Source organism: Dendropsophus ebraccatus, chromosome 8 (assembly GCF_027789765.1).
Source record: "Dendropsophus ebraccatus isolate aDenEbr1 chromosome 8, aDenEbr1.pat, whole genome shotgun sequence".
Lineage (NCBI taxonomy): Eukaryota > Metazoa > Chordata > Amphibia > Anura > Hylidae > Dendropsophus > Dendropsophus ebraccatus.
Window position 1 is genome coordinate 6,794,820 of NC_091461.1, and position 12,327 is coordinate 6,807,146.

The 12,327-nt window shown below is 46.7% G+C and overlaps 1 protein-coding gene across 3 annotated transcripts in view; it reads right to left on the minus strand.

Annotated features, from left to right (window-relative positions):
- The window catches only part of LOC138799016 (alpha-2-macroglobulin-like protein 1), an 89,649-nt gene that overhangs the window by 51,164 nt on the left and 26,158 nt on the right, over positions 1-12,327 (minus strand). For 2 of the 3 annotated variants that reach the window (XM_069979712.1, XM_069979711.1), the window contains exons 1-4: positions 2,833-2,971; positions 1,300-1,414; positions 690-802; positions 128-295 (exon numbers count right to left, since the gene is read on the minus strand). In XM_069979712.1, the coding sequence (XP_069835813.1) occupies positions 128-295; positions 690-802; positions 1,300-1,414; positions 2,833-2,910 (474 nt within the window). In that variant the 5' untranslated portion in view covers positions 2,911-2,971. Of the gene's footprint in view, positions 1-127; positions 296-689; positions 803-1,299; positions 1,415-2,832; positions 2,975-3,141; positions 3,227-4,085; positions 4,240-5,809; positions 5,831-8,965; positions 9,019-12,327 lie in introns of those variants that run through there. The other variant, XM_069979713.1, reaches the window with a different exon arrangement.

Here is a 12,327-nt window from a genome sequence, read left to right on the forward strand (position 1 = left end):
TAGCCTGTGGTCATCATCTAGTCTGGGGAGACATAGACTGGTGTAAGAGCGCTGCAAAGTCTTTTGTACTCTGCAATGGAAGGGTTTAGAGAATATGGATGGCCGACTGGAATTCCTGTATATTTACCCGTATTGAAACGGAGTCTGTGCCCCATTTGGATGTAGGCAGCTGGAATGGGACCTCCCCCGCAGAATTGGTCACATACGTCTCTTTCTGGGTCTTTCCTTGTGCTTGGATGCTAAGATGAACCTTCTTATCGGCGAGACGCTTTCCATCATAAGACTCCAACACCAACTAATGTGGAGAAAATACAAGAATTTTATTAGGGGAGTCCTAAGATTTGGACGGTCCCAAAAGCCCCCACCCCCATACTACCCCAGTGATTGGGGTTACCCAAGGCAGAAAGTGTTTTGTTTCCCTGCAGCGCCTCCAAATGGTAGATGAAGCATTACACAGGGTCTAAAGTAACATGGCAGAGGAAGGCTATGCCGAAGCGTGTCCTGTCTGTTGAACACGATGTCTGTATGCCGTTTGCTAAGGTAAACAAACCCGATAGACAGTGGGGAGATGAGTGCCGGGAACTTCTTGCTTCCTATATGCATGATCATCCACGGGCACCACCGAACAGAGTGTTGACAGCACTAATTGTATCCAGAGTAATGTAAGCCAGGGGCCTCTCTTCACTCACCTTGCCTCTGTATGGGGCCCCGGGCTGGTAATACCGCTTGGTGTCTTTAAATGACAGCTTGGTGAGCTCGGACTTAAGGCTGATTATCTTCTTGGGAGCGCTGAAAGTCACTTCTGAGAAGGTGAAAGAAGAAAAAGAAGGAACTTAATGATACAACCAAAGCACTACATGGACAGAGAACAACTCAAAGCCCATCTATATCCCCGCTGTGCCATTGATGCTGCTGGCTCAGAGCTGAAGAGCCTGTTACACCATGCACCAGAGTGGTATAGGCCAATATCTTGACATAGTTGCCTGGGTTATCTACACCTTCTCTTCCTATAGGTCCTGCATCTGTATGAGCAGGACTAGGGTTGGGTTTTTTATTGTTGTTCATTTGGCTATAGGTAATTGCAAAGAATAATGAAATAGTGAATATTTACTAAAAACTATAGTTTTACATAGTTTTCTTAGTATGGTCCATCTTTGAGTGTCCGTACGCCACAATCTACATATATCTATCTGGTAGAATCCTAATATCTTCCTTCCGCAGGGCAGGATGTAGCTGTTCACTAAAACAAACGATGCAATGTTTTCGCAGTCTGTGATAATTGATATAAAGACGTATTACCCGTCCCTTCCTCTTCCAGTGACGCCTCCACCTCAAGTTCTCTTGAATATTCACTATCCCGCATATTGAACTGAGATAACTTCACCTCTGACTGTAGTTTCCCGGAGCTGTCGGTCTGTGAAGAGAATGGGTCAGTGTCGGGATCACAGAGAGCATTGTGCGCAGTGAGTGGATGAGTGAGTCCTTAGAGGTTGTCTGGGGAGCAGAAAATGTACTGTGTTTCCTTGCTCCCCAGCTCTTCATTTAAAAGATTCCTTCCAAGATGAGGGGGCAGGCACAATATCATGATCATGGGGTGAGGGTGATCACAATGCCCACAAGACGTTGCTGAAAATATTGTTTACATTTCCTGCTCCCTGGACAACCCCTTTAAGGGCAGGTTCACATGTAAGCGAAGTGCTGAAGAGTTCCCAAAGTGGAATTTCCACCAAAAGTAAGTGCTTTTTTTTTCTTGCACATGGTGTTGCATTAAAAGGGGATTCGTCTAACCTGCTGATAGCCCCTTATGGCGCCTGGGTCACTGAGGAGGAAGGTATGTGTGTTACCTTCCTCCCCGGCGCCGGTCCCACGCTGTTGTAGTAATCTTCGCTCCGGTGCACTGCTGCATCTGCTCTATTGATTATCATTAGAAGGAGCGGGCCGATGACGCTGCAGTGCTCCTAACAGTGCACCGGAGCGAAGATTAGGGTGGGCCCTAAGGGAAAAGGATACTGGGCAGAGGGTGGGCCCTAAGAAGAAAAGATACTGGGCAGAGGGTGAGCTCTAAGGGGAAAGGATGCTGGGCAGAGGGTGGGTCCTAAGGGGAAAGGATGCTGGGCAGAGGGTGGGTCCTAAGGGGAAAGGATACTGGACAGAGGGTGGGCCCTAAGAAGAAAGGATACTGGGCAGAGGGTGGGCCCTAAGAAGAAAGGATACTGGGCAGAGGGTGAGCTCTAAGGGGAAAGGATGCTGGGCAGAGGGTGGGCCCTTAGAGGGAAAGATGCTGGGCAGAGAATGGACCCTAAGGGGGAAAGGATGCTGGGCAGAGAATGGGCCCTAAGGGGGAAAGGATGCTGGGCAGAGAATGGGCACTAAGGGGGAAGAATGCTGGGCAGATGGTGGGCCCTATGAAGACCTGAAAGGTTTCAATAACTCTTGGAGCACTCCCCCCAATGGGAGCAACCCCAACCTGAAGACTTTCTTACCCTACTATACTGATAAACAGGTATATAGGAAAATATCCCAATATCCTTCTATCTAAATTTCCAGCATCTATCACTTTATAGAGGATGACGGTGGAGCAGGTAAACAGGTGTCACGCTGAAGTTCTGGACGCTAGACGTTCATTAGGTTCGGTGGGCTTTAAATGGTTCAGGGGGTTCACTTGCTATTTGCCCAGTCTTACCAGCTGCTCCTCAGTTTGATTTCTCGGAGGACCCTCAGTCTGACAATAATAAGTAGTGTATATAAATTAACCTGCTGTCCAGGTCTTATGTGTCCTTTGTGGCTTTGGACCTCATGACTTTAGTCCAGTCTACTCCTCCCGCTTCATACCTTAGCATTGTGGGTAAAGCAGAGGTCGTCACTCTTATCTTTTGTTTCTTCTCTCTGTCTCCTCCAACCCCAGTACATCGGTCTCTTTTTTTGACAGACTTTAAGGTTTGCATTGCCTTGCACTTTTTCTCCATATGTGTATCTGTAACATAGAAGAAGAGTTGAAGAAAAATGACAACTTCTAACAAAATGGATGACAACAACGATGGGTATCTTCCTAAAGAACTGAACACCCAACAAATCCACAAAAATTATACAAAGCAAGAAACACAAAAGAGATAAGGAGCTGACATATCCTGTACAACTTACCTGCTTGTTACTGAGATGGAAAGAACGTCATCCATGATGGAGACGGAATCTGGGCCTTCTACCGTCACATCAAACTTTGGGAGGACTAAAGAAACGAGACAGAACCTCAACCAATGGAAAGGTCATTACAAAAGAAAAAAACAAAACATTTATGGCAAAGCATCATGGGAAAAGGGCAGGGAGGGCTTTGCATTTGAATGATACGTAGTATCACTGATCTATACCTTTACCAAATTATCTAGACTTTCTCTAGTTATCTGTGTCCAAACATTCCAGATCTTCTCCAAATCATCCTCAGCTTCCCTAAATCATAAGAACCTTCTCCATATCATCCTCAGCTTCCCTAAATCATACGAACCTTCTCCATATCATCCTCAGCTTCCCTAAATCATAAGAACCTTCTCCATATCATCCTCAGCTTCCCTAAATCATAAGAACCTTCTCCATATCATCCTCAGCTTCCCTAAATCATATGAACCTTCTCCATATCATCCTCAGCTTCCCTAAATCATATGAACCTTCTCCATATCATCCTCAGCTTCCCTAAATCATATGAATCTTCTCCATATCATCCTCAGCTTCCCTATATGAATCTCCTCCATATCATCCTCAGCTTCCCTAAATCATATGAACCTTCTCCATATCATCCTCAGCTTCCCTAAATCATATGAATCTTCTCCATATCATCCTCAGCTTCCCTATATGAACCTTCTCCAAGTCATCCTCAGCTTCCCTAAATCATATGAACCTTCTCCAAATCATTACGAGATTCTCCATATTATCTAGACCTCTGCTTTCCATTACCTTCTCTCATTGAACCTTCCATCAGATCAACCAGACATTCTCTAAATCATTTGAAACTTCTCCAAATTATCTGACTATTCCCCAAACAATCCAAACCTTCTATAAGTCATATACACCTCACCTCAATCTGCATTACTTACCATATTTATCCACAGTGAAATCCTGCGATGTGCCTTCGGCTTTTATGATGTATTTTCCTGACTGTGCTTCAGGAGACAGCTCATGGGAGACTTCTGCAATCCGTGATTCAGCGCGGACATCTTTCCACTGGGCCAAGCGGTTGTTCTGGGGATCCTGCAGATCAGTATTAATAAAATGGAACCTAAGATGGAATACTGAGGGTTTATACGTCTGAAACTTGCCCCTACACCCGAGCAGTGTCCCCTGTATAAGGTCAATGTCTCCTGTATGTTCTTGTCCAGACATTACTACTAGGGGGTGCCTCACCAACAACTAGGGGGTGCCTCACCGACAACTAGGGGGTGCCTCACCGACAACTAGAGGGTGCCTCAACGACAACTAGAGGGTGCCTCACCAACAACTAGGGGGCGCCTCACCAACAACTAGAGAGCGCCTCACCAACAACTAGGGGGTGCCTCACCAACAACTAGAGAGCGCCTCATCGACAACTAGGGGGTGCCTCACCGACAACTAGGGGGTGCCTCACCGACAACTAGAGGGTGCCTCAACGACAACTAGAGGGCGCCTCACCAACAACTAGAGGGCGCCTCACCAACAACTAGGGGGTGCCTCACCAACAACTAGGGGGTGCCTCACCAACAACTAGGGGGTGCCTCACCAACAACTAGAGGGCGCCTCAACAACAACTAGAGGGCGCCTCACCAACAACTAGGGGGTGCCTCACCAACAACTAGGGGGTGCCTCACCAACAACTAGAGAGCGCTTCACCAACAACTAGGGGGTGCCTCACCAACAACTAGAGGGCGCCTCACCAACAACTAGAGGGCGCTTCACCAACAACTAGAGGGCGCCTCACCAACAACTAGAGGGCGCCTCACCAACAACTAGAGGGCGCCTCACCAACAACTAGAGGGCGCTTCACCAACAACTAGAGGACGCCTCACCAACAACTAAAGGGCGCCCCACCAAGAACTAGAGGACGCCTCACTCACAACTATAGATTGCCTCACCAACAACTAGGGGGTGCCTCACCAACAACTAGGGGGTGCCTCACCCACAACTATAGATTGCCTCACCAACAACTAGGGGGTGCCTCACCAACAACTAGAGGGTGCCTCACCAACAACTAGGGGGTGCCTCACCAACAACTAGGGGGTGCCTCACCAACAACTAGGGGGCGCCTCACCAACAACTAGAGGGCGCCTCACCAACAACTAGAGGGCGCCTCACCAACAAATAGAGGATGCCTCACCAAGAACTAGAGGGCGCCCCACCAAGAACTAGAGGGCTCCTCACCAACAACTATAGATTGCCTCACCAAGAACTAGAGGACGCCTCACCAACAGCTATAGATTGCCTCACCAAAAACTAGAAGACGCCTCACTCACAACTATAGATTGCCTCACCAACAATTAGAAGGCGCCTCACCAACAACTAGGGGGTGCCTCGTCCACAACTATAGATTGCCTCACCAACAACTAGAGGACGCCTCACTAACAACTAGAGAATGCCTCACTCACAACTAGCAGACGCCTCACCAAACACTAGCTTTATCTAGCAGTGTCCCCTGTATAAGGTCAATGTCTCCTGAGTGTCGTCTCCTGTATAAGGTCAGTGTCTCCTGAGCACGGTTCCTTGTATAAAGTCAGTGTCTCTTGAGCGTGTTTCTTGTATACGATCCAGGTCTGATAATATAACAAAGCCGCAGTAACCAAAATCTCACCTGGAGCTCGACCAGCGGATACTGACAAGAGAAGAAAAAAATAGAAATCACATTACATGTAATAAGTGAGATAAATGGATCCATCATCTACAGCCGATCGTCATCTACAGGGGGTCATCATGTACAGCCGATCATTATCTACAGGAGATCATCATGTACTGGGGAACATCATATACAGCCGATCATGTTCAGTCGATCATCATCTACAGCCGGTCATCATATACAGCCGATCATGTTCAGTCGATCATCATCTACAGCCGGTCATCATGTACAGCCAGTCATTATATACAGCCGATCATCAGCTACAGCCGGTCATCATCTACAGTCGATCATTATATACAGCCGATCATTATATATAGCCGATCATTATATACAGCCGATCATCAGCTACAGCCGGTCATCATCTACAGTCGATCATCATGAGCTAATGAGCATAACAGAGCTAATAAATTGATGGATTGACAAATATATTTATGGATGGTTATTAGAGAAGGGCAAGCACAAAAATACACCTGTTGTGTATTTTTCACTGCTCTAGTGCTCAACTTGAGTAACGAGCCCCATTGAAAACAATGGGAGGCTGGAGTAACCAGGTACGCAGGGTGGATAGTATCTGGTTCATCTGAAAGTGACAGTGTGACTATGCTCCGGTGGGGTGGGGGGTGGGAAATTATACTTAGCTCTCCAGTCCTTACTGTCATGGCTCAGCCAATCAGCAGCTGCAGCCGTGTCCACGGCTTGGCTGAGCGGTGATAGTGAAGACCAGAGCATTAAAGAACTGGAGGGATATAGATAATATGCCATCCCCTTCACCATGTGGTTTGGCCCTTCCAGATCCAAACATGAGAGATCCTCTGCCAATCTAGAAGGTCGGGTCTCTATGCATACAGAGACGCAATCAGATGATAATGCAGATAAAAGTCTGATTGCGTCTACGCATCCACGGAGCCCCGACCTTCCAGATTAGCAGAGGATCTTGACGCTAATCTGGAGGGGCCGATCATGACAGGTAGACTGTAAGGCTGTGGAAATGCATTATATTGAGTGTGTACTATATAGAGCATGGTTGTAGGGTTATATAGTTGTAGGGTTATATAATTATAGGGTTATATGGTTATAGGGTTATAAGGTTATATGGTTATATGGTTATATAACTATAGGGTTATATGGTTATAGGGTGTAGAAAGGTGAATGGTAAGATACTCACCAAGGCTGCTAGCGGGGATGAGGTGGTAAACTCCGGGAAAGATATTCTGCTGAACTGTTGTTTATTATTTCCGGGCCTGGATTTTATTGGAATGGCAGGTAGGTTTGGTAGAGGGACCTGCCATTCCCTCCCCACTCCAGTACACACCTTGCACACAGGTGCTAATAGCTCCAGCTCATAAAAGGGCTACCCCTACTAAAGATCTCCACAAGGGTTTTAGGGTTATATGGTTATAGGGTTATATAGTTATATAGTTATAGGGTTATACGGTTGTATAGTTATTGGGTTATAGGGTTATATGGTTGGATAGTTATAGGGTTATATAGTTATAGGGTTGTATAGTTATAGGGTTATATGGTTATATAGTTATAGGGTTATATAGTTATTGGGTTATATGGTTGGATGGATACATAAGAGAATAAATGGTCGAGTCTCTAAAAGAGTCACTGTTGTTTGTAAACACCTTCGGCTTTTCATATAGATATGTCATAGAGAGAGACATCTCAAAAGTTTTGATCGGTCCGGGTCTGAGTGTTCACACCTGTACTGATTGGAAGCACGAGCCGAGAGAAGACTGCGCTGCAGGAAGAGGACGCACTCTGTGTAAGTCGGGCCCTGTAGACTTATTTTATGTCCCCACTACATCCTAATGAGCACATAATGGCCGTTCACTAAAGAACAACCGTTGTTACTAGGTAGTGGGGACATAGCCTCAGCCAGACTTTTTTTTTTTTTAACACAGAGCGTGGTCTTTTCCCAGCTCGTTCTCCCGATCAGCACAGGTATGAACACTCACACCCGGACTGATCAAAACTTTTGACATTTCCCTATGATCTGCCGTGGTGCTGATGTTGGGCCTGCTGGGGGTTCTGGTGTTTGGGGGGGCTACTTGTCTTGGTGGCCAGGAGCGGTAACGCCCACACCTGGACACACGGGAACCGGACCTTGGTTAGGACTACAGAGTGTAGGTGCAAGTGCAGCGGCAGAGATGTCCCACTTTAAGCAATTTTCAAACTTTACTGATCTCAGGTACTTAGTGCAAAAACAGTGACAAACAGTGATCAGTGCAAAAATCAATAGAATTCTAAAAGGCAAAACGGGTGAGTTGATAGAAGACAACAGAATTTAGTGTCAGGGACCGGATAGGAGGGCCCTTGCCTAATGTACTATGTGCTGGAATGTGGTGAAGTGTCTCTTAGTGTTAAAGAATCCTTGTACTGACGTATGGATGAGTCCCAGTTATCTTATCTAACCACCTTCTGCCCCACAGTGTCGGGTGACCTATCCTCTGGGGTAGTACAAGTCCCAGGTCTCTGCTCTGGGTGGAGCTGGCACATAGAACCCTTCCTACAAAGTTATGCATCTTGTCAGTAGAGAGCGGCTTGCTGGCATTGTGCTCTACTGCAGGTCCAGTCTTGAATAAGCAGTCCCTTTCTGTAAGGTGGTCAACTGTCCTGTGTTATAGAGTCAATCCATGGCGTAGGCAAGGGGTGAGACTCCCTCGTCTCCAGCTTTCCTAGGGTTCTAGTCTAGTTACCCATAGTGGTTGGGTAGCTAGTTGTGGAAAACAGGTCTGCTCTCCTCTCTGTCTAGAACTAGACTGAATACCTCAAGGAAGTGCAGACTGCAGAGAGAAAGGGGTGAGTGTAGCTGAACCTAGTGTTATCTGCAGCTGTGCTTTGTGAGAGTGACATCTAGTGGTTGGAGTAAGGAACGGCGGCCTCCTGTCCTATCCTGTGACACTAGAGGGAGACACTTTTACCAAGGTGTAGGAAGAAAAGAAACACGTAGTGGGACACCACAGATGTCGCTATGACATGTAAAAAGTTTTTACAAATGACAGGTACACTTTACCTTCCCCCTTTTTAATGTGATTATATATATATGTTATGATAAATAATGTAATACACTTTATATAACACTGAGGGCATCTCATCTATTACACTCACTGTTTTATTGAGCACTTCCAAGTCTTGATCAAGTGTAACAATCCGGAACATGACTGAGGGGGGAGACAGTAAACGCATCAGATGAAGACAGCAAATCACAGTGCATTATGGGTAATACAACAGGACCTGCAGATCACAGTGCATTGTGGGTAATACAACAGGACCTGCACATCACACTGCATTATGGGTACAGTACCTGCACATCACACTGCATTATGGGTACAGGACCTGCACATCACACTGCATTATGGGTACAGGACCTGCACATCACACTGCATTATGGGTAATACAACAGGACCTGCACATCACACTGCATTATGGGTACAGGACCTGAACATCACACTGCATTATGGGTACATGACCTGCAGATTACACTGCATTATGGGTAATACAACAGGACTGACTACGCGGCCTCCATTCTTTACTGTGACTACTCGGCCTCCATTCTATACTGTGACTACACGGCCTCCATTCTTTACTGTGACTACTCGGCCTCCATTCTATACTGTGACTATTCGGCCTCCATTCTATACTGTGACTACACGGCCTCCATTCTATACTGTGAATACGCAGCCTCCAATCTATACTGTGACTACACCCCCTCCATTCTATACTGTGACTACACGGCCTCCATTCTATACTGTGACTACACGGCCTCCATTCTATACTGTGACTACACGGCCTCCATTCTATACTGTGACTACACGGCCTCCATTCTATACTGTGACTACACCCCCTCCATTCTATACTGTGACTACACCCCCTCCATTCTATACTGTGACTACACCCCCTCCATTCTATACTGTGACTACACCCCCTCCATTCTATACTGTGACTACACGGCCTCCATTCTATACTGTGACTACACGGCCTCCATTCTATACTGTGACTACACGGCCTCCATTCTATACTGTGACTACACGGCCTCCATTCTATACTGTGACTACACGGCCTCCATTCTATACTGTGACTACACGGCCTCCATTCTATACTGTGACTACACGGCCTCCATTTTATACTGTGACTACACGGCCTCCATTTTATACTGTGACTACACGGCCTCCATTCTATACTGTGACTACACGGCCTCCATTTTATACTGTGACTACACGGCCTCCATTCTATACTGTGACTACACCCCCTCCATTCTATACTGTGACTACACGGCCTCCATTCTATACTGTGACTACACGGCCTCCATTCTATACTGTGACTACACGGCCTCCATTCTATACTGTGACTACACGGCCTCCATTCTATACTGTGACTACACGGCCTCCATTTTATACTGTGACTACACGGCCTCCATTTTATACTGTGACTACACGGCCTCCATTCTATACTGTGACTACACGGCCTCCATTCTATACTGTGACTACACGGCCTCCATTTTATACTGTGACTACACGGCCTCCATTTTATACTGTGACTACACGGCCTCCATTCTATACTGTGACTACACGGCCTCCATTTTATACTGTGACTACACGGCCTCCATTTTATACTGTGACTACACGGCCTCCATTCTATACTGTGACTACACGGCCTCCATTCTATACTGTGACTACACGGCCTCCATTCTATACTGTGACTACACGGCCTCCATTCTATACTGTGACTACACGGCCTCCATTCTATACTGTGACTACACGGCCTCCATTTTATACTGTGACTATACGGCCTCCATTCTATACTGTGACTACACGGCCTCCATTCTATACTGTGACTACACGGCCTCCATTCTATACTGTGACTACACGGCCTCCATTCTATACTGTGACTACACCCCCTCCATTCTATACTGTGACTACACGGCCTCCATTCTATACTGTGACTACACCCCCTCCATTCTATACTGTGACTACACGGCCTCCATTCTATACTGTGACTACACGGCCTCCATTCTATACTGTGACTACACGGCCTCCATTCTATACTGTGACTACACGGCCTCCATTCTATACTGTGACTACACCCCCTCCATTCTATACTGTGACTACACCCCCTCCATTCTATACTGTGACTACACGGCCTCCATTCTATACTGTGACTACACGGCCTCCATTCTATACTGTGACTACACGGCCTCCATTCTATACTGTGACTACACGGCCTCCATTTTATACTGTGACTACACGGCCTCCATTCTATACTGTGACTACACGGCCTCCATTCTATACTGTGACTACACGGCCTCCATTCTATACTGTGACTACACGGCCTCCATTCTATACTGTGACTACACGGCCTCCATTCTATACTGTGACTACACCCCCTCCATTCTATACTGTGACTACATGGCCTCCATTCTATACTGTGACTACACGGCCTCCATTCTATACTGTGACTACACAGCCTCCATTCTATACTGTGACTACACAGCCTCCATTCTATACTGTGACTACACGGCCTCCATTCTATACTGTGACTACACGGCCTCCATTCTATACTGTGACTACACGGCCTCCATTCTATACTGTGACTACACGGCCTCCATTCTATACTGTGACTACACGGCCTCCATTCTATACTGTGACTACACCCCCTCCATTCTATACTGTGACTACACGGCCTCCATTCTATACTGTGACTACACGGCCTCCATTCTATACTGTGACTACACCCCCTCCATTCTATACTGTGACTACACGGCCTCCATTCTATACTGTGACTACACGGCCTCCATTCTATACTGTGACTACACGGCCTCCACTCTATACTGTGACTACACGGCCTCCATTCTATACTGTGGCTACACGGCCTCCATTCTATACTGTGACTACACGGCCTCCATTCTATACTGTGACTACCCAGCCTCTATTCTATACTGTGACTACACGGCCTCCACTCTATACTGTGACTACACGGCCTCCACTCTATACTGTGACTACACGGCCTCCATTCTATACTGTGACTACACGGCCTCCATTCTATACTGTGACTACACGGCCTCCATTCTATACTGTGGCTACACGGCCTCCATTCTATACTGTGACTACACGGCCTCCATTTTATACTGTGACTACACGGCCTCCATTTATACTGTGACTACACGGCCTCCATTCTATACTGTGACTACACGGCCTCCATTTATACTGTGACTACACGGCCTCCATTCTATACTGTGACTACACCCCCTCCATTCTATACTGTGACTACACGGCCTCCATTCTATACTGTGACTACACGGCCTCCATTCTATACTGTGACTACACGGCCTCCATTCTATACTGTGACTACACGGCCTCCATTCTATACTGTGACTACACGGCCTCCATTCTATACTGTGACTACACGGCCTCCATTTTATACTGTGACTACACGGCCTACATTCTATACTGTGACTACACGGCCTCCATTCT